The sequence below is a fragment of the Eublepharis macularius genome, chromosome 12 (assembly GCF_028583425.1).
Source record: "Eublepharis macularius isolate TG4126 chromosome 12, MPM_Emac_v1.0, whole genome shotgun sequence".
Taxonomy (NCBI): domain Eukaryota; kingdom Metazoa; phylum Chordata; class Lepidosauria; order Squamata; family Eublepharidae; genus Eublepharis; species Eublepharis macularius.
Genome location: NC_072801.1, coordinates 30,824,797 through 30,850,322, shown reverse-complemented (window position 1 = coordinate 30,850,322; position 25,526 = coordinate 30,824,797). Strand labels below are relative to the sequence as shown.

General features: G+C 43.5%; 1 protein-coding gene across 1 annotated transcript in view; it reads left to right on the top strand.

The window, feature by feature from the left end:
* AREG (amphiregulin) overlaps positions 1-25,526 on the top strand; it is a 33,957-nt gene that overhangs the window by 7,673 nt on the left and 758 nt on the right. Inside the window, exons 3-5 of the mRNA XM_054994895.1 lie at positions 13,347-13,536; positions 14,890-15,048; positions 23,551-23,633. Coding sequence (XP_054850870.1) covers positions 13,347-13,536; positions 14,890-15,048; positions 23,551-23,633 — 432 coding nt within the window. The remainder of the gene's footprint in view (positions 1-13,346; positions 13,537-14,889; positions 15,049-23,550; positions 23,634-25,526) is intronic.

Here is a 25,526-nt window from a genome sequence, read left to right as displayed (position 1 = left end):
ATCCAGTATTCCAGCTTGTTAAATAAGAGTCAGGAATAGAATTTAGACACAGTCAAGAAGACTGATTGGTCAGTACTTGCTAAAATCTTTTTTTTTTATTACGGATCATTCTTCTGCTGCTCAAACCGTAATTTTTTTGCAAAATTTGAGCAAGATTTCGAACAGTGGGAACCAATGCTTACCATGTGTAGTCAAGAAGATGCACATGTGCTAGACATGTATACATGGGAATAGAGCACATCTCTCAGTTGGTTCTCAGTTCACTCTGGGGACACCCAAGCATAAGCCATCAGTCTCTGCTGCCACCTCTCCCGCTGGTTCTGAAGGAGCTGCAGGTTTAGGTATTAGCATCAGGGGTATGTGTGATTTTAGACAAAGGCACCAAGTTCCTTGGCGTGTTGGAAGACTCCACTGTGAAACCCAGAGAGTTTTCTTCAGCATGCTGAAAATAAACTCCTGCAATCAGAATAGTGTCAAGTATGTAAATAGCACTGAATGCCGGTAAAGTGAATATTCCATACTGTCCCCCAACACACTTGTGCAGCTGCTAAAGATAGAGGGTTGAGGAGCTGGTGAGAAGCAGCACAGGGGAAAGCCAAGGGTTCTGTTTGGCTCCTGAATGGGGAATTCATCCAGAAAGGTTCTCAGACATCTGGGCACCTGAAAGCCTTCAGAAAGGGAGGTTCATCGTTCCAGAGTGTCGGTTCTGGAATCAGAGGATGAACCCAAGCAAAGATCCAGGTCAAAATCCAAGTGGACATTCCCAGAGAAAGTACTAATATGTAGAGAGGTTAAGCACAGCACAGGAACTGAAATGCGGGGTCCACAACCAAGTGGGGTGACTGTAGAATTGATTGTAGGGCACTCTGTGGGTGAATCATTACAATTCTGATAAAGAAGAGAAATACTAAACAAGACATTTGGTTTTCCTGGGCTAGAGAAGGGGAAGAAAAACCTGATGAGCATTCTGCTTGAATGGGGAGGGGGAATGGGTGGGAAACTGATGGAGAGTGAGGCTGGGAGGAGGTGGTTTGGTGACAGGGAATGCCGTAAAGTTGCAGCCGACATATGGCGACTGTTGCCGGGGATTTGAAGGCAAGAGACTAACAGAGGTTGGTTTGCCATTGCCTACCTCTGCATTGCAACCCTGGTTGTCTTTAGAGGTCTCTCATCCAATTACTAACCAAGGCTGACCCTGCCTTACCCAGAATTAGGTGAAGGTGAACAGTACATGTAGATCTAAATGGCTGCTGTTGCCAAGTTCTCTTGTTTGCAAAGAATGTGGTAGCAGAACAGAACGCTTGTGCTAGGAACCATCTGGATAGATCCAAAATGCCTCTCACAAAGTTCTATGAGCTCTCATGCATTACTGGACCAAATTCTCTTTGCGTGTCTTTGGGACAGGTAGCATAACTCTGGGTTGTTATTGTGTCTTGGTAGCTGTCATGCAGTCAGGCTGGATGTCTCCACTCTTACCTATCTGAAAATGACTAAAAATACTGCATTTCATGAGTCTCTGTGAATGCCTAGTTACAAACTCCAAATTGGGGGCGGGGGGGATTAGAGGCAGAGGCTAACAAAATGGTGGCTTAATGGTCAAGGCAACAGAATACATTGCCCGAACTAAGCCACAGGACATTCCCCATCTCACCTGCCCAAACAGAAGAACTTAGGGAACAATACCCCCAAAAAGGGGTTTCATTATTTGGTGGTGCTTGCTTAGCTTTGCCCTTACCTAAGTCCTGACCATGCTTGCAAAGGGGGTGTTCTGCATGGTTCTCTGGTGCTGTTGCTGACTTCCTCATTTTGCCTGCCTCAATCCCAATCCTGCTGGTGAGAGAAGGAAGCTGAGTGTTTTTCCAGTGTTAAAAATTGGACTGCAGATACTTTGCACATGTGCATTCTCACATGCAAAGTAAGGCATGAATCACAGCACCTTAAGCATAAGCTGACAGGAGATACTGGCTGGCTGCCAAGAGTGATGATGAATACTGCAGGCTGTGCAGATACAAAAGCAGCACTTAACACTTGAAAGACAAGTAAATCTAAATTGCAAACAGAACACATGAAGAAATGGCCTCCACCCTGGAGTTCAGGGGTAACTTTTATGTCAGGATTCCAGTTCGACCACTCGTCAAGAGATAATGGGGATAAACCCCTAAACCGGAGAATGGAGGTAATGGAGGACTTTTAAATTGTTGTAACCTCAAAAGTTAATCGCCTGTCCTAATAAGAACATTGTTAGGGTATATAAAGAGCTAAGATCAGAAAACTGTGTGGTTTTTCCTTTTCTGATACTTCTACAGATTATGAGCGTGCTTTTTATTTGCTCATTAAACATTCTTATAATTCAAATGTTTAAAGCTTGATCTCTCTGCCCATACCACATTTGATTCAGTCACACTCTCCAAAGAGCAGTAAAGAGGAGCGGCCGCAGGTAAGCATGCCATTGCCAAAGTGCGAATTTGCAAACGTGCCAGAGATGGTCCCCGCATTAGCTAATATGAGCAAAATGGGAGACATGGTAGATAGACGGAGCCTTTAAATAGCCTCATGGTAAAGAGTGCTAGAAGTACCAATCCTACCAGGAGATTTTCTTCAAGATGAATTGGTAGCAGGGGATATACCCAGAGAGAAGTTGGGCAGTCCTCTGGGAGTAAGGGAAGAAGGAACAGTGGTGCATCACTGGGCAAAAATCAGGGACAGCTGTGGAACCCTCCAAGTTCCAGGAACCCAAGGGAATGGGTTTACAAGTCCTATTTCCTCACATATAATCAAACTGCAGCTGTGCCAGATCAGACTAGTGGCCCACCTAGTCCTGCAGACTGTTTTCACACAGCAGCCAACCTGATGCCAGCCAGATGCAAACAGGGCATAGAGAACATCCCCAGATGTTGCCTCCTAGTACCGATATTCAGAGGATTACCATCATAAACATGGAAGTTCTCTTTAATATGGCTAGTAGAAGATGATGGACCTCTCTTTGATGAATTTCTCTCCTCCTCCATTTGAAAGCCATAAATGCTCATTACCATTACTATAGCCAGAATTTATTTACCCACTGAATAAAGAACATTTCCTTTTCATCAGCCTGAATCTATTGTGCATCAACTTCATGGAGTGCTCCAGTCCCAAGTGCTAGTATGATAGCAGAGGCAGAAAAAGTTCTCCCTGTCTACTTTCTCCATTCCATGAATAATTTTATAAATCTGTGTCATGTGTGAACCTCTCTTACTTGTCTTTTTTTATACTGAAGAGTTTCAGACTCATCAGCCTTTCCTCATAGGAAAGGTGCTTCAGCCCTTTTAGCATCTTGGTTGCCCACTTCTGTGCTTTTTCCATCTCTGCAATATTGTTTTTGAGTTACGGCATCACCTCATTATCTTCACATTTATCTTCATTTGCCACGTTGATGCCTCCTTGCCCAAATTAGAGAGATCGTCCTGGAGCTCTTCACATTCCACCTTGTCTTTCATCATCCTGAATATTTTGGTATCTTCTGCAACTAGGCCACTAAACTGCTCACCCCTAATCCTAGATGATTAATGAACAAATTAAAGCTTCTGCAGCTTTTCTCCATTTCTCTGCTTCTTTTGCTGGCATTCTTTCTATATCTTCTCAGGTGGAAGTTTCAGGTACAGCTTCTGGTTTTGCCAAATTGGAAAGTTTTCATGATAGGACTCCTGGTTGAACGTCTGACACCAGTGGCGTCGCATGGGTCGCCAGCACCTGGGGCAACTCCCGGCAAGAGGTGGGGCCCCTGGCACCATGCATGTGCTCCCAGACTGCACGATGAAATCACTCCCGGGAAGTTACGTCATCACACAGGATGCAGCCACCCCAAGAGTGCTTCCATGATTCAGGCCCGCTCACCTCTCTGCACCTTACCTGGCAGCCCTCTGCCACAGCCACTCGCCCCCTGGGAGCACTCCCGCAATTCGGGCCTGCTTGCCTCCCTGCCCCTTACCTGGCAGACCTCCGGCACCACCGGCCACACTGCCAGCTCGGCGCACTCCTCGGCCAGTAGCTGCTGCAGGAGGGCCAGCTCGATGCCCAGCAAGCCAGCCACCCTATCAGCATGGCGGGCGGTGCGGGCAGCCTCCCACGGATGCAGCACGGGCTCTCCTCAGCGTGGCGTCCCCTAAAAATTTTGTGCCCAGGGCAATTGCCCCTCTGTCCCCCCCCCCCAGTGCTATGCCACTGTCTGACACTTGGTTGTTTATCCCCTTCTCCTTGTTTAGACTCAGTGGGCATGCCAGGTGCATCAGCCTTCATGTTCAACTCTGTTTGCTGCACTTCATTTCTCTCTTTGGTATAGAATCTCTGGCATTTATTTTCTCTGTGTTGCTTTGTTTCTCCCTTTCATCGATGTCAGACCATGTTGCAGATCTTGACCATTTCTGTTCCTGGGTTGAGGATTCTGTATCTGTTACATCCTTATACATATACTTGTTCTGCTCTAAGATCTTGATCTGTTTTTCTTAGGAATGTAAGTGTAAGCTTTTGGTGCTGTGTTTTAAGCTGGGTTTGTGTCCATACCACAGTTCAAATGGTGTACTACTTGCACCTTTAGTAGCAATCTGTTTTGTAGGAAGGTGAAGGATTGATAGTTTCTTGCCAGTCTTTTTCAGGCAGCAGTGCCTCAAGGAGCATACATCTGGACATTGCAGCGAGTGAGTGGTTCTTTCGTTCTGCGACTCCATTGTTTTCAGGCATGTATGGCACAGTAACTTGGTGTTCTATATTTTTGTTCTGTAAAGCAGTTTGTCGTTTCATTTCCCATATATTTTCCTCCATTATCCATGTGGTTACTAGTGGTTTTCTTTGGAATCTGTTGCTGACCATTGCAACATATGCCTTGAATTTTTCCAGTGCTTAGCTTTTCTCTCTAATCAGGTAAATTACAGTATATTTTGAATAGTTATCAATGAAGGTTAGCATGTATTTGTTTTCACTAGGCGTTTGATTCTTCATGCATTGACAGATATCATTGTGTATTAGCGCTAGAAGATGCTTTGTTTGGTTTATGCCTTGCTTGTTAAAGCTTAGTCTAGTCCCCCTTTTTTATATAGTACACACACTTCTTTGCATCAGTAGATTTGGCTATTTGCATACTTTTAAATATCTTTTCAATCTGGCTTATTGCATCATTTTCCCTGAGTCCTAGATGTCTGCGCTGTAATTTGATGCAGTTCTTGTTATTGTATTGCCCTGTAAAAATTAACTTTCTCTTTGAGACATTCAAGTCTGTACAATTTTTTATTCATGCTGGCTTTTGCAATTAAATCTGTCTTGTCTCTGGTGAAACATCTCTTTCCATCACAAGTTGCCTTTATTCCTTTCTTTGCCATTGCTCTTACAGAAATAAGATTGTTCCAAGACTAGAAAACATACAGGCAGTTTGTGACAAGGACTTCTCTGATTGCACCATCTGGCAATTTGCAATACAGTGTTCCAGAGCCTGTATCTTTAGAATACAGGATTTTTCTGTCTGAACCCAGACAAAACAAAAACGATGCTGGTTGGGAAGGCAGAGATCTTGGAGGACATTGTGCTCACCACTTTGGATGGGGTTCCGTTGACCCTTGCAGACTTGGTTAAGAGCATAGGGGGTATATTGGATCCAGCATTGCTGTTAGAGGAGTATGTTAATGCAACTGTAAAAAATGCCTTCTTCCAACTTAGTCTAGCCTGGAAGATGGCTCTCTACCTTGACACAGCCAGTCTGGCTGCTTGGATCCACACCAAGGTAACATTGAGACTAGACTACCATAATGTACTCTGCATAATTCCACCCTCAGAGACTCCAGCTGGTGCAGAATGCTGCAGCTCAGTTACTATCAGGAGCTAGGCAGAGCGTGTATATTACTTCCATTCTGCAGTCTCTCCATTGGCTTCCCATCAGTTATTGGGCTCAATTCAAGATACTGGATGTCACATACAACATGACATGTGGGAGTGTCTCTGTCCCTATGCTTGGCCACAGCATCTGAACAAGACCTTTTGCAGGTACCACCTTGCAAATACCTGTATACATGTGTACTGCATTGTGGCCCCTTCTTAGGGAACAGTCTGCCTGATGAGGTTAGGAGGCCTTCCTCTCTCATGGGTTTCCTCAGACTGAATTATTCAGGTGGGCTTTTTCACACATGTAGGAGGGCTGTTTTGTAGGGAAATGGCTCAGAGAGATGCATTAGTAACGAGACAGGGACTGTAGACTATACTAGTGTATATCGTCTATTGCTGTAGATACCTACTGGGTAGTTTCTGCACTGTTTATTTATACTTTGTTTCAGCATTGTTTCCGCTCTATATTGGATTTTTGCTTACTTTCAAATTCTGCAAATATTGTTTTATTAGGTGTCCCAGCTGTTGATCATATTGACTTGCACTATGTAATCCGCATTGAATCTTTGTGAGACTATAAATAATGTAAATAAATAAATATTATTTGAAGTTTGCCAACCCAACTATGGGTCTTCTCCATCTGCTGGTCTTCCGAATTGTGTGACATCGCAAACATCCTTCTCAATCAAATAAGTCTTCATTCTCTCTCTCTCCAAATCTGATCATTATCATCTGCAAACCTATCTAGGCAGTGGCCAAGCTGTGCAGGAGGTCACCATCTTTGTTACTGTATGGTAGCTTTTGCTCTGCCCTGACAGCATTTGAGTAGCTTCTTGTTAATTTTACATTTTAATCCATTTACTACATGTCCTCTGGGGACCATAAACCTGTTGGCAAAATGCCTGTGCAGCAGTCAAGACACTGAACTAAGTAGCAGTAACAAAAGCTTTATTTATTTATTTAATCACATTTCTAGACTGCCCTCCCCGTCAGACGGGCTCAGGGCGGTTTAACAACAGCTTAAAACAGTAAAAATATTATAAAAACATTAAAACATCATATCAAAACAATTAAAATTGGCGGGTATAAAATATTAAAATACAGCATTGTCCTGCATGGGTGGTGGAAGGTCTTCAGTGGTATGGCCAGCGAGAGGACAGCCTAGCCCCCACCAAATGCCTGGTGGAACATCTCCGTCTTGCAGGCCCGGCGGCAACTAACAACTGGATAGAAAGAGAAGTGATACACCTAATTGTGTTGAGTTGTGGAGGAATAGCATTCTGCAAGCAGACAAAGAAAAGCCCGTTTAGAAAGAAGGTACTCCCTCCCTACCGTCCTGTCTACCTAGAGCTTGCTGCACCCTGCAGGATCTTTTTCTTTTCTTCTTTGTACACAAGACATTGCTTACTCCAACAGACCTGTCCATGGCTTACTCAGGAGTCTTTGGTGAGGTAGCTTGTCAAAAGCCTTTTGGAAGTCCAGGTGTATAATTTCCTCCAGAGCATCCTTATCCACATGCTGCTAACTTGCTCAAAGAACTCTAAAAGGTTGGTGAGATTGGACTTCCTTTTGCAGGACTTCCTTTTGCAGAATCCATGCTAATTTTTCCTCAAGAGGCTTTTTTTTATGTGTGTGTTTAACAATTCTTTAATAACAGTTTGTATTAATTTACCTGAGAGGGATGTTACGCTAATTAATCAGTTACAAATGCTGGTTAGTAGATCAACAGTTTCCCATTAGTATTCCTTTAGAATCAAGGTGATGCGATGGGCCCTGGAGTGCTCCCATGCTTTGCAGTGGGCTGATTTTAGCCCCAAATAGGCCCAATTCAGGTTGTTGCAGAGGGCAAGAGCACTGCCAGGAGAGCTACTACGCTTCTCAGCAGGTCAATTTAGGCGCCAAACGGGCCTGATTTGGCCCATTTGGGGCCGAAATTAGCTCACTGCGGCACACAGGAGTGTGCTTGACTACCTGGGAGCACACCCTGGGAGGCATGTTCCCCTACCTTTTCCTTTGCCAGCCAGGTAAGTGGGGGTGGAGGGTGGGAGTGGGGATCCCATGCTCCCAGCAGGGGATTGGTAACGCTGTTTCATGCCCTGTTGTCTTACCTGTGATTAACTCTGCTTGCAGCAGTGACCTGTGGCTCCTTCTCCCAAGCTTCAGACAGTAGCAATCTCCATCAGCTGACTCACCTCAGATAGTACAAACCCCTCCTCAAGGACCATGTGCTACTGCTAAAGCACACCCCAAGAACTACAAGCAAGGATCATGCACACAAACGAAGCTCAACATCCCAAAAACCAAATAGCCCCATGCAGTGCTTTTTTTCTAAAAAATGTTTAGGGGTACTCTCAGTTGGAGTTGGCTTAGCGGGAATTCTTACATTTTAAATTTTTTACTTTCTCCCATTAGATTCACAAAATGTTTAGGGGTATGCGTACCCCTGCATCCCCCCAGAAAAAAAGCACTGGCCCCATGTAAAAAAGACCTCACCCCCTCTGCCTCTTTCACCCCACCAAACTCCTATCAAAAGTTCAAGAGAATGGGCTTATGAGAAAAGCAGGCCGAGAAACTTAAATTATTGAGCAGGAAAATTTTTTATTATTGAGTATATTATGTGCATCATCACTTTTTATGTATTGGCATCATTTTACATTGCTTGTAAAGTGATATCCTTTGGGGCAAAATTTCTGACTTCATGTGTATGTTGATAAGGACTAGATTGGCAGTGACTAACCAGAAGAATGATTGTGGGGTCTTGGTGATTGACCACAGTGAAAAAGGCAAACTCCATGCTAGGAATTATTAAGAAAGGAGTTGAAAATAATGTGTTCAGTGTTATAATGCAAAGGTCTGGAGGAACCTCAAAGGCTAACATCATTTAGATAGAACTTTTTCTCCCTCTCCAATAACACTAGGTCTTGGAGTGCTCAATGAAGTTAGTGGCAATAGGTTTAAAAAAATAAAAAACAGTATTTCTTTTCATGCTGGAGAGAAGGCAGCATGGTATAGACCATGGGCCATTTCGTAGAAAAAGAGCTGCAGGAACTCATTAGCATAACTCCTTAGCATATGCCACACCCCTTGATATCGCTGGAAGTATGTCATTAACATAAGTGGTTTGCATATGCCACACACCCCGACATCACCTATCCTGGCTGTTTTGGACCCAATCCTGGCCATTCAGGGCTGAAATTGGGCCCAAAATGGCAAAAAGGGGCTGAAAATGGCCGAAAAGGGGCCCCAAATGGTCAAGATCGGGCCGCTGCTGAGCAGGAGAGTGATCCACCACCCATCGGAGGCCCGACCTGGGCCATTTCGGCCCCGATCCTGGCCGTTTCGGTCCCAATCCAGACCGCAGTGGGCCCAAAATCAGGTGGGCAGGGCCACCTGACATGTGACCTCTTTGGAGAACTACCGGAACTGCGTTCCTGTGCGTTCCCCCTCAAAATGAGCCCTGGTATAGACCGATCTCATCAGATCTCAGAAGCTAAGCAGGGTCAGTTGCATCCAAAGAAGGCACTGGCAAACCACTTCTCACTTGCCTTGAAAGCCCCTTGCTGGAGTTGCCACAAGTTGGATGCGACTTGACAGCATGTATGCACATGCATTTCTTTTCATGAGGTGTGATTAATTTGTGGAACTCACTGACAAAGGATGTAGTGATGGCATCTAATTTAGGTGGCTTAAAGGGGGTTCGAGAAATTCATTTGTAAGGCTGTTAGCCATGATGACTTAATAGAACTTTCATGTTTAGAGGCACAATAGCTCTCAATATTACAGAATAAAATTTTAATCTCTATGCCCTGCTAATAGGGCTTCTACAGGGGTTTCTAGGTGGCTGCTATGTGAGATGGGGTCCTGGACTAGATGGAACATTGATCAGAATCAGATACAGCAGGGCTGTTCTTATGTTCTGCTATGATGTCACCCCAAGCCTGACCCATCCATAATATCTTCATTAAAACAAGGTTTTTAATCACTAAAATACATTCATGCTTTCACTATAAGGGTTTTGTGTCTAATTTTTATAGATATGTCCAGGGCTTTTTTTTCTGGGAAAAGAGGTTGTAGAACTCTCTTATCCCATGTGTGCACATGAATTGTGCACGCGCTCCCAGAAATGCGTGATGATGTCGCTCCTGGAAGTGATGCCGCTTCCCGGAAGTGACACTGCTTCCCGGAACCCAGCACCATGCATTACGACGAGATAAATGTTAGTAAGCTTCGAAAATTACCCTATTATGAGAAAGGGTTTGTTTCCTTCTGTATCCTCTACAAAAAGTGAAATCTTCCATTCCCTTTCCCAAACATTTCATTTCTTTCGAATCATATTTTAAAATATGCAAGAAGGAGGGGGCCTCTAAAAATCCAAATCCCATCTCAGAAATCTAAATTCTAACAGATTCCCTCTGCTAGTAGAGAAAAAAAAATCCAAAATTCTTTCTCAAAATTCCAGAGTCTGAAATTCCTAATCTAATGAATATTGAATTTTCAAATTTTCAGGGAGGGTTTTGCTTTACTGGAGCAATTCAGAATTAGTGGGTGGGTGGGGCTGTGTGTGTATGTGTGCTGCTTTGAGTTCATTCTACTTTCTTTTCATTCCTCTATGAGAGAGAGACAGAGAGAGAGAGATGTGGGGGCAGGCACGGGCTCTGCAGAGGAGGTTAAGCTGCTTTGAATTCATTCTGCTTTCATTTCATCCAGGGGTTTCTATGTATGTGTGTGCTGCTGAGTTCATTCTGTTTTATTTTCATTGGGGGAGTGGGGAGGTGGGGCTGTGTGTGTATGTGTGCTGCTTTGAGTTCATTCTGCTTTCTTTTCATGTGGGTGGGTGGGGCTGTGCATGTGTGTGTGTGGTTGTGTTGCTTTCATTCTTTTGTTGACTGAAATTGACATTGTTATGGTTCCCACAGCTTTTGCCCTCCTCTACAGAGCCCACGCCAAGCCTCAGGCCACCCCTCCCTCCCTCCCTCCCTCCCTCCCTCTCTCTCTCTCTCACACACACACACACAGAGGAATGAAAAAAGCAGAATGAACTCAAAGCAGCTAAACCTCCTCTGCAGAGCCCGTGCTGGGCCCCAGCTTGCGCTCCCTCCCTCCCTCTCACTCACTCAGAGGAATGAAAAAAGCAGAATGAACTCAAAGCAGCTTAACCTCCTCTGCAGAGCCCATGGGGCCAAAGGAGGAAGGAATCACATGGGCAAATTCTAGAGCTTCCGGAATACCGTTCTGGAGCGTTCCCCCTCAAAAAAAGCCCTGGATATGTCAGTGATACAGAATTAAGTTCTCATCTCACAAAGGGCAAGGTTTGTAATTAACCCTTGCTGAAGAAAGTAAGTGCTCAGGTGGTCCTTCATAATCATAATACTGAAAGGTACTTGTATCTAAACTGAGTCATTTTCATACCTTCTGTAAAGAAGTAGCCCAGGATTGCTGAATCATATTTAAAGGTATTGTATAAAGAGTTGCATGGGTTCGTCTTCTTTCCTCTTTATTTGATTCTTATTACATTTAAATTTTGGTTATTATTATACACTTGAAGTCTCTCTACATGTGAAGAACACGTGTCAGGAGATGCAGTGTTCGCTGGGAAGGGTAGTTTTAAAGAGAGACAGTGGTAGGGCAAAGGCTTTACTATACACTGGAGCTTTGTGAAGGGGCTGTGAAATGCCAAGAGGGATACTTCAGGTCCAAGCCCAGCTCTGGAAGGCAGCTCCAGCCCATTTCCATTCCTCGCTGTCTTCTGGTTGTGATCGCACACAATTTTAGATTGGTGAGGTAAAATTGACAGAGCCTTTGGGGAGGCGAAGATCAAATTAACAAACCCTCTGAGGAGCGATCTCAAAGGCTTTGTCTTTTTAAACTACACCTCCTGGCTAATATTGTGTCTCCCTACACTTGATGAACAAGCGCCAAGTCGTCTCGTGTAGAGACTTTTAGTGTGATTATCATCCCCAGTTCTAGAACGGAGATCCCTGAAGTGGAGACTCTTCACTCCTATCTGATCACTTTTACCTAGAATAAGCTTGAGGACCACTCTTTTCACTGGGAGGTGGGCCTGTTTTCAAATCCAACTCCATTACCTTGGCATCACTTTTTTGATTGTTTGTTTTTTTGATACTAGCAAGCTAGACAGTTCAGGCTATGATTCTGAAACTGAGCTGATTACCCACAATATTCATGTGCATGTTTCTGCATGTATGTGAAGATTATTTGTGAATGTCCTTTTGTTTTATGGTAATTAGATATGAGGCAAGTTTATTTCCGTACTACAGCTTCATCCATTGGATATTTTTTTTAAAAAAATGGCAACTCCTAAACTGATTACTGTGCTGTTCTTTGAGCATGACTGAAAAGGAAATATTGGGGGAGAACATATTCTTTAAAATGGCTAAACCTAATTAGTGAACCCACTTAATTTTCCTGCAGTGTGATGCAATAATTCTAAGCCAGCAGAAATATTGCTGGCTGAGACTGACTGTGCCATCCTAAACTGAATCACACCCTGCTAAACTCACTGATATAAATGAATGTAAAGGGTGTAATTCTGTTTAGGATTGCAGCGTTAATTGCATTTAAGAAGGAGACTCAAACATGACATTCTATTAAAATGGTATGTAGCGTAAGCTGCAGAATTAAAATCACTTCAAACCTTTTGTGGCTTCACTTCTGACTGTGTATCTCATCTGGAGTCTGAGATGTTCCTTCAGTTAAAACCCCCAAAAGTTTTCACGTTGTGCCTACTTATTGCTGAGGGTTCACAAATGAATTTCTATTGTCTCTACCTTAAGTTTGTTCCAAAAGAATGCCTTATTCCTTGACTTTAAAGATGATCTCGTCTGTGCACCTACGGATTAAAACACCTCAAACTATCATGTTGACCTTGTTTCCCACACCTTTGATTCTCTTCTTTGCCATTCTGCTGCCACAAAACTGTCTTTTCTGATGACTAGAGCATCTTCCATATGAGATTGTTTTCAGGGTCATATCAAATTAAACACAGCCTGCTTTGTTATCTGGCCTGGCCTCTAAAGGCTGGTGCAAGCATGACCTGTGCTAAAAGGGTAGCCAAAGGGGTGTTGTAATTCAAATGGGGCTGCCCTCGGCCACCTGCTATGCCTGTATACAGACTCCCAACATTTATTTAAATAGCCTGCTCCTGGACTATTTTAATGATTTTTAAAAAATTATTATTGATTTTATGTTTTTGTGATTTTAATGTATTTTTTAATGTTGTTAGCCACCCTGAGCCCATCTGTGGGGAGGACGGGGTATAAATCGGATTAAATAAATAAATAATAAAATAAATAAATAAATCCCCATTCAGTCATGAGCTTACTGGGTGGCTCAAGCCTCCTGTCTTCCCCTCCTCTCCCTACCTCCAACAGTATAATTTACATTACAAGATTATTCAGGCTAAAAAGCCCCTTTGAGCTCCTGGAAGGAAGGATAAAATACAAATGTAAATAATATAAATACACACTTTCTCTCCACAGTCGAATCTCAACTTAAGCAACTAGCAACATCAGGAAATGGAAAGAAAAATCCTGACAAACCCAAAAAAGGGGGAAGAAAGGGAAGGAAAAAGAAAAAGAAAAATAGGGCACCATGTGAAGAAGAATTTAAAAACTTCTGCTTTCATGGAGAATGCAAATATATTGAACATCTCCAGATACCGAGCTGCAAGTAAGTTAACTTATGTCTGAAACCTGTTTGGGAATCTAAGGTCTCTGTGTGGCCATCTCTGTGGCATGTGATAAAATGCCTATAAATCAGATGATTAAAAATAATATTAACAGATCTGCTGAGAAATGATGGACATCCTCAGAAAGTCTAAGGAACTTGAGAAAAGGCTGAAATAAATGCAATGAATGGTGGGTAACCCTTCAGCCTTCCAAACCATTGCTTGTGTGGCTCTGATCTGGCAAAAGCCTGCAGAAGAGGCCCACCAGGCATTTGACATCAGTTGCCTGAAATGATTCCCACTCCCTGGATGGGTGAAAAGCTGTGTTAACTAGCTTGATAACTGTGAAAATGCGTACAGCCCAAACAATCTGTGTGCCAGTGAGAGGTTCACAGGGGCAAGGAGAGCCAAGCTTTTGTGGGCCTTTATTTTTATTTATGTAAAATGCATTAATTTATTTAAAACATTTATTAGCTGCCTTTCTACCTTGCAGGAAATCAAGGTGGCTTACATGTGGGGATCACATGTACAGGGTCATTTTGTAGAAAAAGAGCGGGAGGAACTCATTAGCATATCTCATTAGCATAACTCATTAGCATATGTCATGCCCCTTGACATCACCAGGAGTGTGTCATTAACATAACTGATTTGCATATGCCACACACCCTGACATCACCTATCCTGGCTGTTTTGGACCCAATCCTGGCCATTCAGGGCTGAAATTGGGCCCAAAATGGCAAAAAGGGGCTGAAAATGGCCGAAAAGGGGCCCAAAATGGCCAGGATTGGGCTGCTGCTGAGTGGAAGAGTGATCCACCACCCATCAGAGGCTCAATCCGGGCCATTTTTTCGATCCAGGCTGAAACGGGCCCAAAATGGCCGAGAGTCAGGTGGGCAGAGCCACCTAACGTGACCTCTTTGGGGAACTGCCGGAACTGTGTTCCGGCGCGTTCCCCCTCGAAATGAGCCCTGCACATGTATATTATGTTTTTTCTTCCAAATATGTTGCTATTCCTGATTTATTGCTATGCTGTCTTTAAAATCTTTTATCATTATTCAATGTTAAATGAAATGATGGTGGAATCAACGGTACAGTGCGCTGTTACATCCTAATTTGGCCTTCAGTTCAAAGGAGAAGGAATGAGGAGGGATGCCTTCATTGAGACATCCCACCTAAGCAAGTCACCTTGACCAAATGCTGGTCAGCCATGGCCTTTGTGAAGTATCTTTGTACATGAGCATCCCAAAATGGAGGGTTCAGCAACTGCTGTGTTCCATTTCAGTCAGCTGTTGATGTATAATGGCAGTAAGTATCCAAAGACAGCACAATAACTGATTAGCATGTTGATTTTTTAGGTGCCATCCAAATTACTATGGTGAACGTTGTGTTGAACAGTTCTTGAAGTCACACAGAAGCGAAGAGGCAGCAAGTCAGTCAACCACCATATTAGTGGTGGTAGCAGTTGTCTTCTCGGTCTTCAGTTGTGCCGTCATTGTAGTCATCGTCATAATGCAGTAAGTAAAGCATTTTCAATCTACCAGTTGATTTTGTATAATGAAACTTTGCCCTTGCGGTAAAATGCACACAGGAGAACTTAAATGGTGCCCTGACCTGGATACTTCAGGTAGCCCAGTCTCATCAGATCTTGGAAGCTAAGCAGGGTTGGCCCTGATTGGATGGGAGACCACCAAGGAAGACCAGGGTGACTACCCAGAGACAGGCAATGGCAAACCACCTCTGATCATCTTTTGCCTTGAAAATCCCAGCAGGGGTTGCCATAAGTCGGCTGCGCTTAACAGCATACACACATTGTTTGCAAGCATAAACATATGAGACGCTATGGTCTATGAGAGAATCGTTGTCATTGGGCAGACTGCGCTGTCTCTCCCTAACTTGCTCCTTGTCGTTTCCCCTCCCTCCTTTTCCTCAAACCTCCAAAAGCGGGGTGGGGGGTGGGGGGGAGCTGCTGCAAATGAATACAAGCTTCAGAAGCGTGAGCCTTCTGCTGCCAAATTGCTTATGCTGGGATTCTCTGGTTCTGTTGGGGTTTGTAGCTGTCTTTGGGAAGCTTTGAGTCAGTGGTTGCTCTTTGTGTGTTTGGCTTCTTTGCTGCATTGGATTTCCCCCATAGGAAACAATGGAGAGTGGCTAGGGGCACCTTGTTCATGGGCCTGTAGAACTGAACCCATTTGTCTTAAAACTTGGGAGGTCTTCAGAGGACAGCCAGCCCTCACTCCATTGCAATTTTGGTGTAGTTTCTCCAAAAACAGCCCCCAGCCCCCTGGAAAGATTCCCCCATAGGGAATAATAATATATTTGGATTCCCAGAAAACACCTGTATCCAAATACTAAACTGGCAGTTTTGGACCCAGATATTGGGAATTCTGATACTTATGGCCTTCCTGATACCCAAATCTGAAAGATTCTGACTTACTTTTTTTTTTAGTGCATATTCCTAGTGTAACCATCACCCTCCCACCCTGAATTCTTCAGGTATCCTTCAAATTGAGTGACACAGAGTACTAGTTGTGATTACTTTTATCTCCTCCTTGGCACGCCAGAAAGCACAGGGCAGGTGGTCTACTGGTTTTAGTCAAAATACAGAACAATCAAACAGCTTCAGCAAATCTACAAAACCTCTAAGGTAGTCATAGTCAGGGCAGCCCTTTAAATATTGAGCAAAATCAGCCCAGACCTAGGGGGTTCTTGACAATTCCCATGAGATGTACTAAGCAAAGGATCCATGAGCTATGTGTATGAAGGCAAAAACAGGTTTAGTGTACTATATAGCAGAAGTAGAAACAGCTGGGTCAGAAAACTTCCAAAAGATTTTAATTTAAGCATACTCCCTCAAGTAGAAAAACAAATGTTCTAAGTCAATAAAGGAGCAGGTGTTTTTATCTTATTTATTCCTTGGGAATAATAACATGGGCATTTAAAACTTCAGGGCATGAAAACATATTATTTTGTACTTGAGGAACTACAAGGAAAATAACTAGTCCACAACCTCTCATTTTAAAATCATTGGAATACATGTACTTATTTTGTGTCTATCCATTTGTGAGAACCTCTGCTGGTGGGAGATATTGTGTGTGCTGTCTTATTGACTGAGAGAATGGACTCCCCCCCACCCTTTCTTTTGCTCTTTCTTTGTATGCCTTGGTGCAGTCTTGGAATGATGGCTGCTTTCCCAGGTACTGCAGGAGCCTTCCATAGCTGCACTGGTGGTCTGTGTGTGTGCGCGCATGCGCGTGTGCATGCGTGTGCATGCACACGCATGTAAGAAGCTGGCATGGCTATCATTAAGTTATTCATTGTGTATGCTGGTATTTTATTGTTAATAATAAACATCCTTTCTGCTTGGTTTTTCCCAGTGTAAATAGGCATGTTGAGCATTCCTCACTGGGATGCTATGTGGCAGCATTTCAAGGAGTATGTGCTATTATATGGCTGTTCAAAATCTAGGAGGTGAAAGGAGGTTTTAGAACTCAGCAGAATGAATTTAAGAGGCAGGCAAGCAATTCTTTCTTTGTTGCTGTATGCCAAGATGGTCAGCAGGGCAGCTATAAAGGACCCACAGTTATTCGACTATAAGCTATGAGGCTTTCGCGAGCTTTTTCGCTGATAAAGTCTTATCTCTCCTCCGTGACTTACCTGCCACAGTTGATACGGTATGTGGAGGCCCCTTGGCCATCTTCAGGGTGGATATTTGATCACTTCAGCCCTCTTTCCGCAGGTGGACAGGATTCTGCGGGTTGTGAGGCCCACCACATGCCCCCTGGACCTGTGTCCATCGTGGCTGGTGAAAGCCAGTGTTGACGGATTATGGGATTCCCTGGAGGCTATTGTTAACTTGTCGCTGGGCTCTGGGGTTTTTTCCAGGGCACTGAAGGAGGCTGTGGTGAGACCCCTTCTGAAGAAACCATCATTAGATCCTGCTGACAAGCTCAGTTATTGCCTGGTCTCGAACCTCCCGTTTCTGGGTATGGTGATTGAGCAGGCAGCAGAGAAACAACTGCAGAGTTTCCTAAAGGAAACCTCAGCTCTAGATCCTTTCCAGTCCGGTTTTGCTTGGGGCATGGGGTGGAGACATTGCTGATCGCACTCACAGACGATCTTCGCAGGCATCTGAACAGGGGCGGATCGACGCTGCTGATATTATTAGACCTTTCAACAGCATTTGATACGGTTGATTACAATCTTTTGACCCAGTGCCTCGCCAATGTGGGGATTCAAGGGATGGCACTACAGTGGCTGGTCTCCTTTCTTCACAGCCGGGGACAGAGGGTGGCACTGGGGGAGAAGTTATCGTCCCATGGGCCACTAATATGTGGTGTGCCGCAAGGGGCAATACTCTCCCCATTATTGTTCAACATCTATATGCCCCCCCTTGCCCAGTTGGTGCGAAATTTTGGGCTTGGGTGTCACCAACATGCGGATGACACCCAGCTGTATCTGTTGATAGACGGCCAGCCTGGATTGGCCCCAGGTGTCCTGGAGCGTGCTTTTGAAGCCGTGGCTGGATGGTTGAAGCAAAGTCAGCTGAAGTTAAACCCTGTGAAGACGGAGATCCTGTACTTGAGTCATGGAAACATAGATTTGGGACCTCGGCTTCCTATACTCAATGGGGCAGTGCTTACACTGGCCCCGAGAGTTAGGAGCCTGGGGGTGATCTTGGATGCCTCCCTGACCATGGAGGCCCAGGTCGCTGCAGCTGCCAGGTCTTCCTTTTTCTACCTTCGACAGACCTGGCAGCTTGCCCCTTATCTTTCATGCTGTGACTTGACTACAGTGGTCCAGGCAATGGTCACTTCTAGGTTAGACTACTGTAACGCTCTCTATGCTGGGCTTCCCTTGAATAAACATCTGTTAAAGGTCCCTGGCCCTAGGGAGGCCCACCTGGCATCGACCGGGGCCAGGGCTTTTTCGGTCCTGGCCCCAGCCTGGTGGAATGCTCTGTCTAATGAGACCAGGGCCTGGCAGGACTTGTTATCTTTCTGCTGGGCCTGTAAGACGGAGCTGTTCCACCAGACATATGGTTGATGCTAGGCGGAGCCCCCCTATCTGGTTGAGTCTGGACTGTGCCCTCCCCACTAGTGACATCTCCATCTGTTGAATACTTCCAAATGCTCTGGTGCTGACTAAAGGGTTATGCCCTGTGCCTCCGTATAGTATATTCTACCATGCTGCTGTGCGATGTTTTTAATTTATGGTTTTAAATGGTATCTGATGTAATTTTAACTTTGCGTGCAAATTGTCATCCGCCCTGAGCCTGCTGGCGTGGGGAGGGCGGAATACAAATCTAATAAATTAAATTAAATTATGTGTTGGTTCCTTTGCATCTTTTCCTTTTATGAGCTCTGGAAAGGCCTCATCCTACCCTGAATTTAATCCTGGAGATAGGGTTGCCAATTCTGGCTTGAGAAATTCCTAGAGATTTGGGAGTAGAGGGCTGAATTTGAGGAAGCGAGGAAGCTCAACGGGGATATGATGCCATAGAGTCCACCCTCCAAAGCTGCCATTTTCTCCACAGGAACTCATCTCTGTAGTCTTAAGATCTCTTCCATCAGCGCACCCTCCACAGTCAAGCCCTAGGGTTTGATTTCTTGTTTTACTTGTTTCCTCATTTCCTTTCTATTTTGACCTCCTCCTCCCAACTCTGTCCCTTTGGAACTGCCTGTTTCTTGGAAATATTACTTACAAAAAACCCAGATATTTGTATGTCTGGTCCTTTCTCAATTTATTTCCTGGACAGCAAGCACAAATACCAGACTGTCTGGTTCAGAACTGGACATCTGGCAACCCTAAGCAGGCAGGGTGGAATGAAAGTATCATAACAACAGGTATCCAGACATTCTCATGGCTTTGGGAAAGAACCAGTTGTGTAAAGGAGCATTTTTACAATGGCACCTCACAAATGTTGTTGACAAAAAGCCTTATGAAGAGTAGGAAACCCAACCATTCTCCCATTTGCTTATATGTATTAGCATGACAAGCCAGACTTCACACACCCACGTAACTAACGGTGCAATCCTATGCAAAGTTACTCCAGTCTTAGCTCATTGAAATCAATGGGTTTAGCCTGGAGTAACTCTTCTTAGGATTGCACTGCTAGAGTGATAATATTTGCAGAGTCCAACTTTTAGACTAAAAGCAATCTTGTTGTGACTATTAAATTCTAAAAAGGATATACCCTAGTACTGTTAACATTAACACAGTAGATAGAATGATAGACTAATCTCCCATCCATAGCCAATTATTTATGTGTTTTCTTGTGAATATTTCCTTAAAAACTTTTTCTATGGGATATTCCTACCAAATACACGTGTGTTCTTTTTACATCTCCAACACATATATGAGTAATGATATCCAATATCTTGGATAATCTGATCTTCCAATGATGGGCATTCCTGCTGGGTTCTGAATATTTGTGATGCAGGTCATCCCTCAAGCCACTTTTACCTATTCCATATGCTTTGGCTGTTGACGTGTGTGTGTGTGTGTTATGTGCTGTCTAGTCGCCTCCAACCTATGGTGACCCTATGAAGGAAAGACCTCCAAAACATCCTATCATTAACAGCCTTGCTCAGATCCTGCAAACTGGTGGACATGGCTTCTTTTATTGAGTCAAGCCATCTCATTTTAGGTCTTCTTCTTTTCCTGCTGTCTTCCACTTTTCCTAGCATTATTGACTTTTCCAGAGAAACTTGTTGATTCTCTGTTGATATGCTTTCTCCGCTTTCATCATTGTCTGCTCTGCAGTTGCTGACATTGATAATCACTTCTATTGCCGAACCATCAATGTATCATAAGGAATTATTGGAGCCAAGTTCAGGGTACTCCTGTTCCATACAAATGTTCACTGGTTATCGCAGAAGAAAGTCTTTAAACTATGTGTTGAAATTAAAAGAAGAAATCATTATGTTCCTAGGAAGGATGAGAACTAAATTAAAATTTCATGTGAGTAGTAGAAAAGAGCAAGAGTCCAGTAGCACCTGTAAGACTAACAAAATTAGTGGTAGGGTATGAACTTCCCTGAGTCACAGCTCCCTTCTTCTGATACAGCTAGAATGTGAGTCCATCTGTCCTTATACCTTGTAGAGTGGAGTGATTTCAGATGCTGAATGACAATAGTCGGTGAATGACAATAACAGGTATGATTGGATAGGGCGTGGAGAAATCAGCATTAGTAATGAGACAGGAAGCCTAGGTCTCAGTTCAGTCCAGGTGGATGAATTGTCTTGAGCTTCGTTATCAGTTGCAACTCAGCAATCTCTCTTTCTAATCTCCCTTTGAAATTCCTCTGCAGGATAACTGCTACTTTTAGGTCAGCAACTGAATGTCCTGGAAGGTTAAAATGTTCCCCAATTGTTTTTTGAATTATGTCCATTAATTCTTTGTCAAAGGGACTGGCCAGGTTGTCCAGTGTAGAGGGTGGAAGGGCATTGCTGATACATGATGGCATAAATCACATTTGAGGATGAGCAGGGGTATGAACCTGAGATGGTATGGCTGATGTTGTTGGGTCCACTGATGGTGTTGCTAGGATCTACATGAGAGCAAAGTTGGCATCTTGGTTTGTTGCAGGTCTCAGTACTGGATTCCATGTTGCTATTAAGCAGTTTATCATTCTGAACCTGAACCTGAACCTACACTGAGTCAATATTTTCATCAAGCCATCCGTTACAACCCAAGATCTCTTTCCATCTCAGCCACTGCCAGTTCAGACCCAAGCAGCAGATATTTAAAGTTAGGAGTTTTACTCCAGTGTGCCTCACTTTACACTTGCTTACACAGTTGCTACATGGCTGCACATTCACCTAATTTCTGTAAGATTATCTTGGAGCTCTTCACACTCCACCTTGCTTTTCATTCTCCTGAATAATTTTGGTTTTAGCTGCAAACTTGGCCACTGTGCTGATCAACCCCAATTCCAGATCATTTATGAACAAATTAACTCTAATGAGTCCCATATCAATCCTTGTGGAACCCCACTCCTTGCTTCCCTCCATTGGAAGAATTGTCCATTTACTCCTACTTTTTAAGTCATTTTTTAATTCAAGACTACTACATTTACTCAGGAGTCTTTGTTACTGCAGCTCATCAAAAGCTCTTTTCCAAAGTTCAGTTATACAGTGTTGACCAGATCACCTCATCCACATGCTTACTGAGGTTGGTGGTGCAGCACTTCCCTTGGTGGAAGCCATTCTGATTTCCCCCTCAGTTGGTCTTGTTCCTTTCAAGAAATACTTATTAAACACATAATAATATTTTCTACTCATTTACCTGAATCAGATGTTAGGCTAACTGGCCTGTAGCTTCCTGGAACCCCTGTAGATCCCTTTTATAAAATTGGGTTTTACATTTGCTACATTCCAGTCTTCTAATAGTGAGGTTGATTTTAATGCCAAATTATATATACTTGTTGAAAGATCAACAATTTCACAAGCTTTTAAGGAACTATTGTTCAGACCCAGAGATATTTGAAGAAGAGTGGCAGGACTCTAATCTGGAGAACCAGGTTGGATTCCCCACTAACAATAAATTATTGTTAGTCCTTCACTGTAAGTGTAGGAAAGTAAAACTAATACAGCTGGCTGACATCATTTCACCCTGATAGGAATCACTGGAGAATTTAAGTGCTCCTGTGCCAAGAAACACTCGTTGGGGGGGAGTCTGTAAAATTGAACCCTGTGGTCCAATTGGCTTGTAATTTGGGGGATATTTAGATTGGAGGGAGGACTGAGTTCTGTATAAATTTGGTGCCATAAATAGCTGCCTCAGACCTACCAATAGATTCCCGGCTGAAAGTAATGATCCTAAACTCCAGAACCCAAATGAATCACTCAGATTTTAATCCCGAGGCAGTAATGGTCTACACAAGCATAAGCAATCACAGTGAAAAATTTTCCCTAGAACCCCAGGTATGAAATGTAACGTTTTTCTCAGTGCACAACCCTATAAGCTAGTGCTGTTCCACAGTGCTCTGACTGTCTGTACACTTCTGACCTGATATATATGATTGACTTCAAAACCAGGGCTACAGTGGAGGATTCTAAATGGCCCATTGTGTGTCTTTTTTCTATGTGCATCGTTTACTGAGTGTTTACAGGAAGTGTGCAGAGTGTGAGGAGTGGATTCCAGTCCGACTGACTTTTTCTATGATTAGCGTTGCTTATTCCCAACTATCCTTGGATGCGATTCAAACAACTCACTCCTATTATCCACATGCACACTTTCCCCCAATGAGCTGTTGGAAACACCCAAGGAATACCTTCTGTGAGTGAACAGTTGTGTGTTCTCTTGTTGCTGTATTAGTGTCTGCATCCCCTTTGCACTGCAAAATGCTGCTTCTGGGGATACTTCTCCCCTCCAAGCCATTTTCTGAAGGAGGTCCTGCGTTTTCTGTGGGAGTTGCCTCTGCCAAGGGAGTTGTATAGGTGCCTGGGCAGTAAGAGTGGAATAGCAATAATCCCTTCCTTGCCCAAAGCGACCTCACGCATGGTGCTTGCAAGAGAGGACGGGAGTCAAACAACAGCGATAGTGTAGGATACCAACGAGCATTAGGATTGAGCTGACCAGATTTCCATATTTTTTGTTGTTGTTGTTCAATAGCACATAAAATGATATGGGTAAGACAGTGGTCCAGTATCTGAGCTGCGTCAATTTGGAACACAAACCTGTAAGAAATTCTTGTCTGCAAACTCCACTGAAATGAATAAGAACTGCACAAGAGGACCACTAACTTGTACTCAGCTCCTGTTAATCTGAAAGAGGCTCACATGAGAAAATGCTTGATCTGTGCTCTTTGTCCATAACTTTCAGCTGTATGTTGTTCATAAGCTTTGGCAACGATGTCTTTTTAAAAAATACGTGGTGACTGTATACTTCTCTGTTTAAGATCCTCTAGTTTTGTGTTCCTTGTGCAGCTGTGATTTAAAACCATTCTGTGACTATTTGGAAGAGTTTCATTTTGGTGATTCTGTGTAATGCATTCCAATATCACTGCTCCACAGGGTAAGAAAAAAATATCCTAAATGTGAAGAGAAAGAAGAAAAGAAAAGACTCCGCCAAGAAAATGGAAGTACCAGCAATGAACGTAGGAGTTACTTTATACTTTCCTTTCCTTTCCTTTCCAGTGTTTAATTGTGGCGTAGTTGTTTGAGTGTGGAAGTAGCATTTGAAAGACCTGGGTTCAAATCCTCACTCAGCCCTGGAAGCTCATTGGGTGACCTTGGGCCAATCACCATAATGTGGTGGTTGGGAGGATAAGATGGAGGAAAGGACAATGTTGTAAGCTGTTTTGGGTCCCCATTGGCAAGAAAAGCAGGGTATTAAATAAAACAAACAAATACCCTTTCTGGCTATCACTGTGCGTACAAAGCCTTGTGGTGATACCGGTCTCATTCCTTGTACAGCATGAAGGAAAGGTCAAGATTTTATGCAGCTCAAGTGGAAGGCCCTCTCCAAATAATCTGTCACTGCATAAATTTATCATAGCTGATACATAACAAGCAGCATTAATTCACTAAGTGTCTGTTAGCTGTGATGAAGATCCCCCATCTCCATCCATCTATAAAATGCAGATGATGAGCTCATGGAACCTCGGTTTGCTTCAGAGTCATGTAAGAAAGAAAGAGGTGGTTTAATCATCAACCTCCATTCAGTTTCAGTAATCAAAAGTAGCTCCCTTGCTCTGCTATTAGCATTTTAAAGGAAAACAAGACATGATAATAACAAAGAAGGAAGCCCTGTTTCAATTAGTGAAACAGATTGGCATTTGAAGGGCTAAACCCCTATACCTTCCCTGCATGGCACTTGAGCAAATTCATACTGCATGAACTTGCAATTTGCATTCTATAAAGGGACGATTGCTTGATGTTTGTTACATCCATCTTGCCCTTAGGCAAGCCATTCTTAACTTTTAGTTCCTGCCCCAATTTCTGACTAAGGGTGCTTTGACTTTCAAAACCTCATACTCTGGGTAGCTGTGTTAGCCTGTCTGTAGCAGTAGAAAAGAGCAAGAGTCCACTAGCACCTATAAAATTTTGGTAGGGTATGCCGTATCTGAAGAAGTGAGCTGTGACTCACGAAAGCTCATACCCTGTCGGGAAATCTTGTTGGTCTTTAAGGTTCTACTGGATCTGCATCTAGCCCCAATGTAGTAATACTAGCTTGATACCCGTGCTTCGCTACAGTATTTAACTACTTTAAATTCAGTTATAATACTTATGGGTATGTAACATTTTTTGGTTTGTGGGGGGCGGGGGGGGGGTTGAGCTACTTTTGTAGTAGAATAACAAAGTATCCAAGCTTCACAAAAGTGTTTGAATAAAGCAAAGCGAGGGGATGAAGTGTGGAATGTTGTGAGACCCAATCAGCCCACATATGCAAATGACCTTGAAAGGCTGGCCCAATCACGGAAGAGTGGTTGAGCTGGCAGTGGGCAGGGGCTCAAGTAGGCAGCAGCCTGCCAGCCACACAGGAAAACTATATCCCTTTGGGAAAACACATTGTACCCCTTTTTACTCCCTTAGGGGGCGAATTTCTTAAAATCCCTTCTTAGTGGGAGTTTACATCATGAAAGGAATGTTCTCCCCAAATTTCATGTTTCTAGATCCAGGAGTTTGGGCTGGGTGTTGATGAGTCAGTCAGGAGGACACTTGTCTTTATGTATATAGATTAGAAATGACACTTTACAGACTAGTTGTAAGCTGGCAACAAGATGTTACATGTAAAGACAGAGTACTTTAAATGAGTTTTTATACTGGGTACCATTTTGACTTTTATCAGGCACACCTCTAGAGATACAAAAGCCTATGATGCATTAGTTGGTTCTGGATGCAAAGCTGCGATATATTGCCATTTTGTAAGCCATGCAGTTTTCCCTTTTGAGGGGCTGGGAGTGCCTTCTGAAATTATGTTTTGCTGTGGCCATTTTAATAGACATGGCAATTATGACTTTTTCTGGAGTAAGCCAGCTTCACTATTG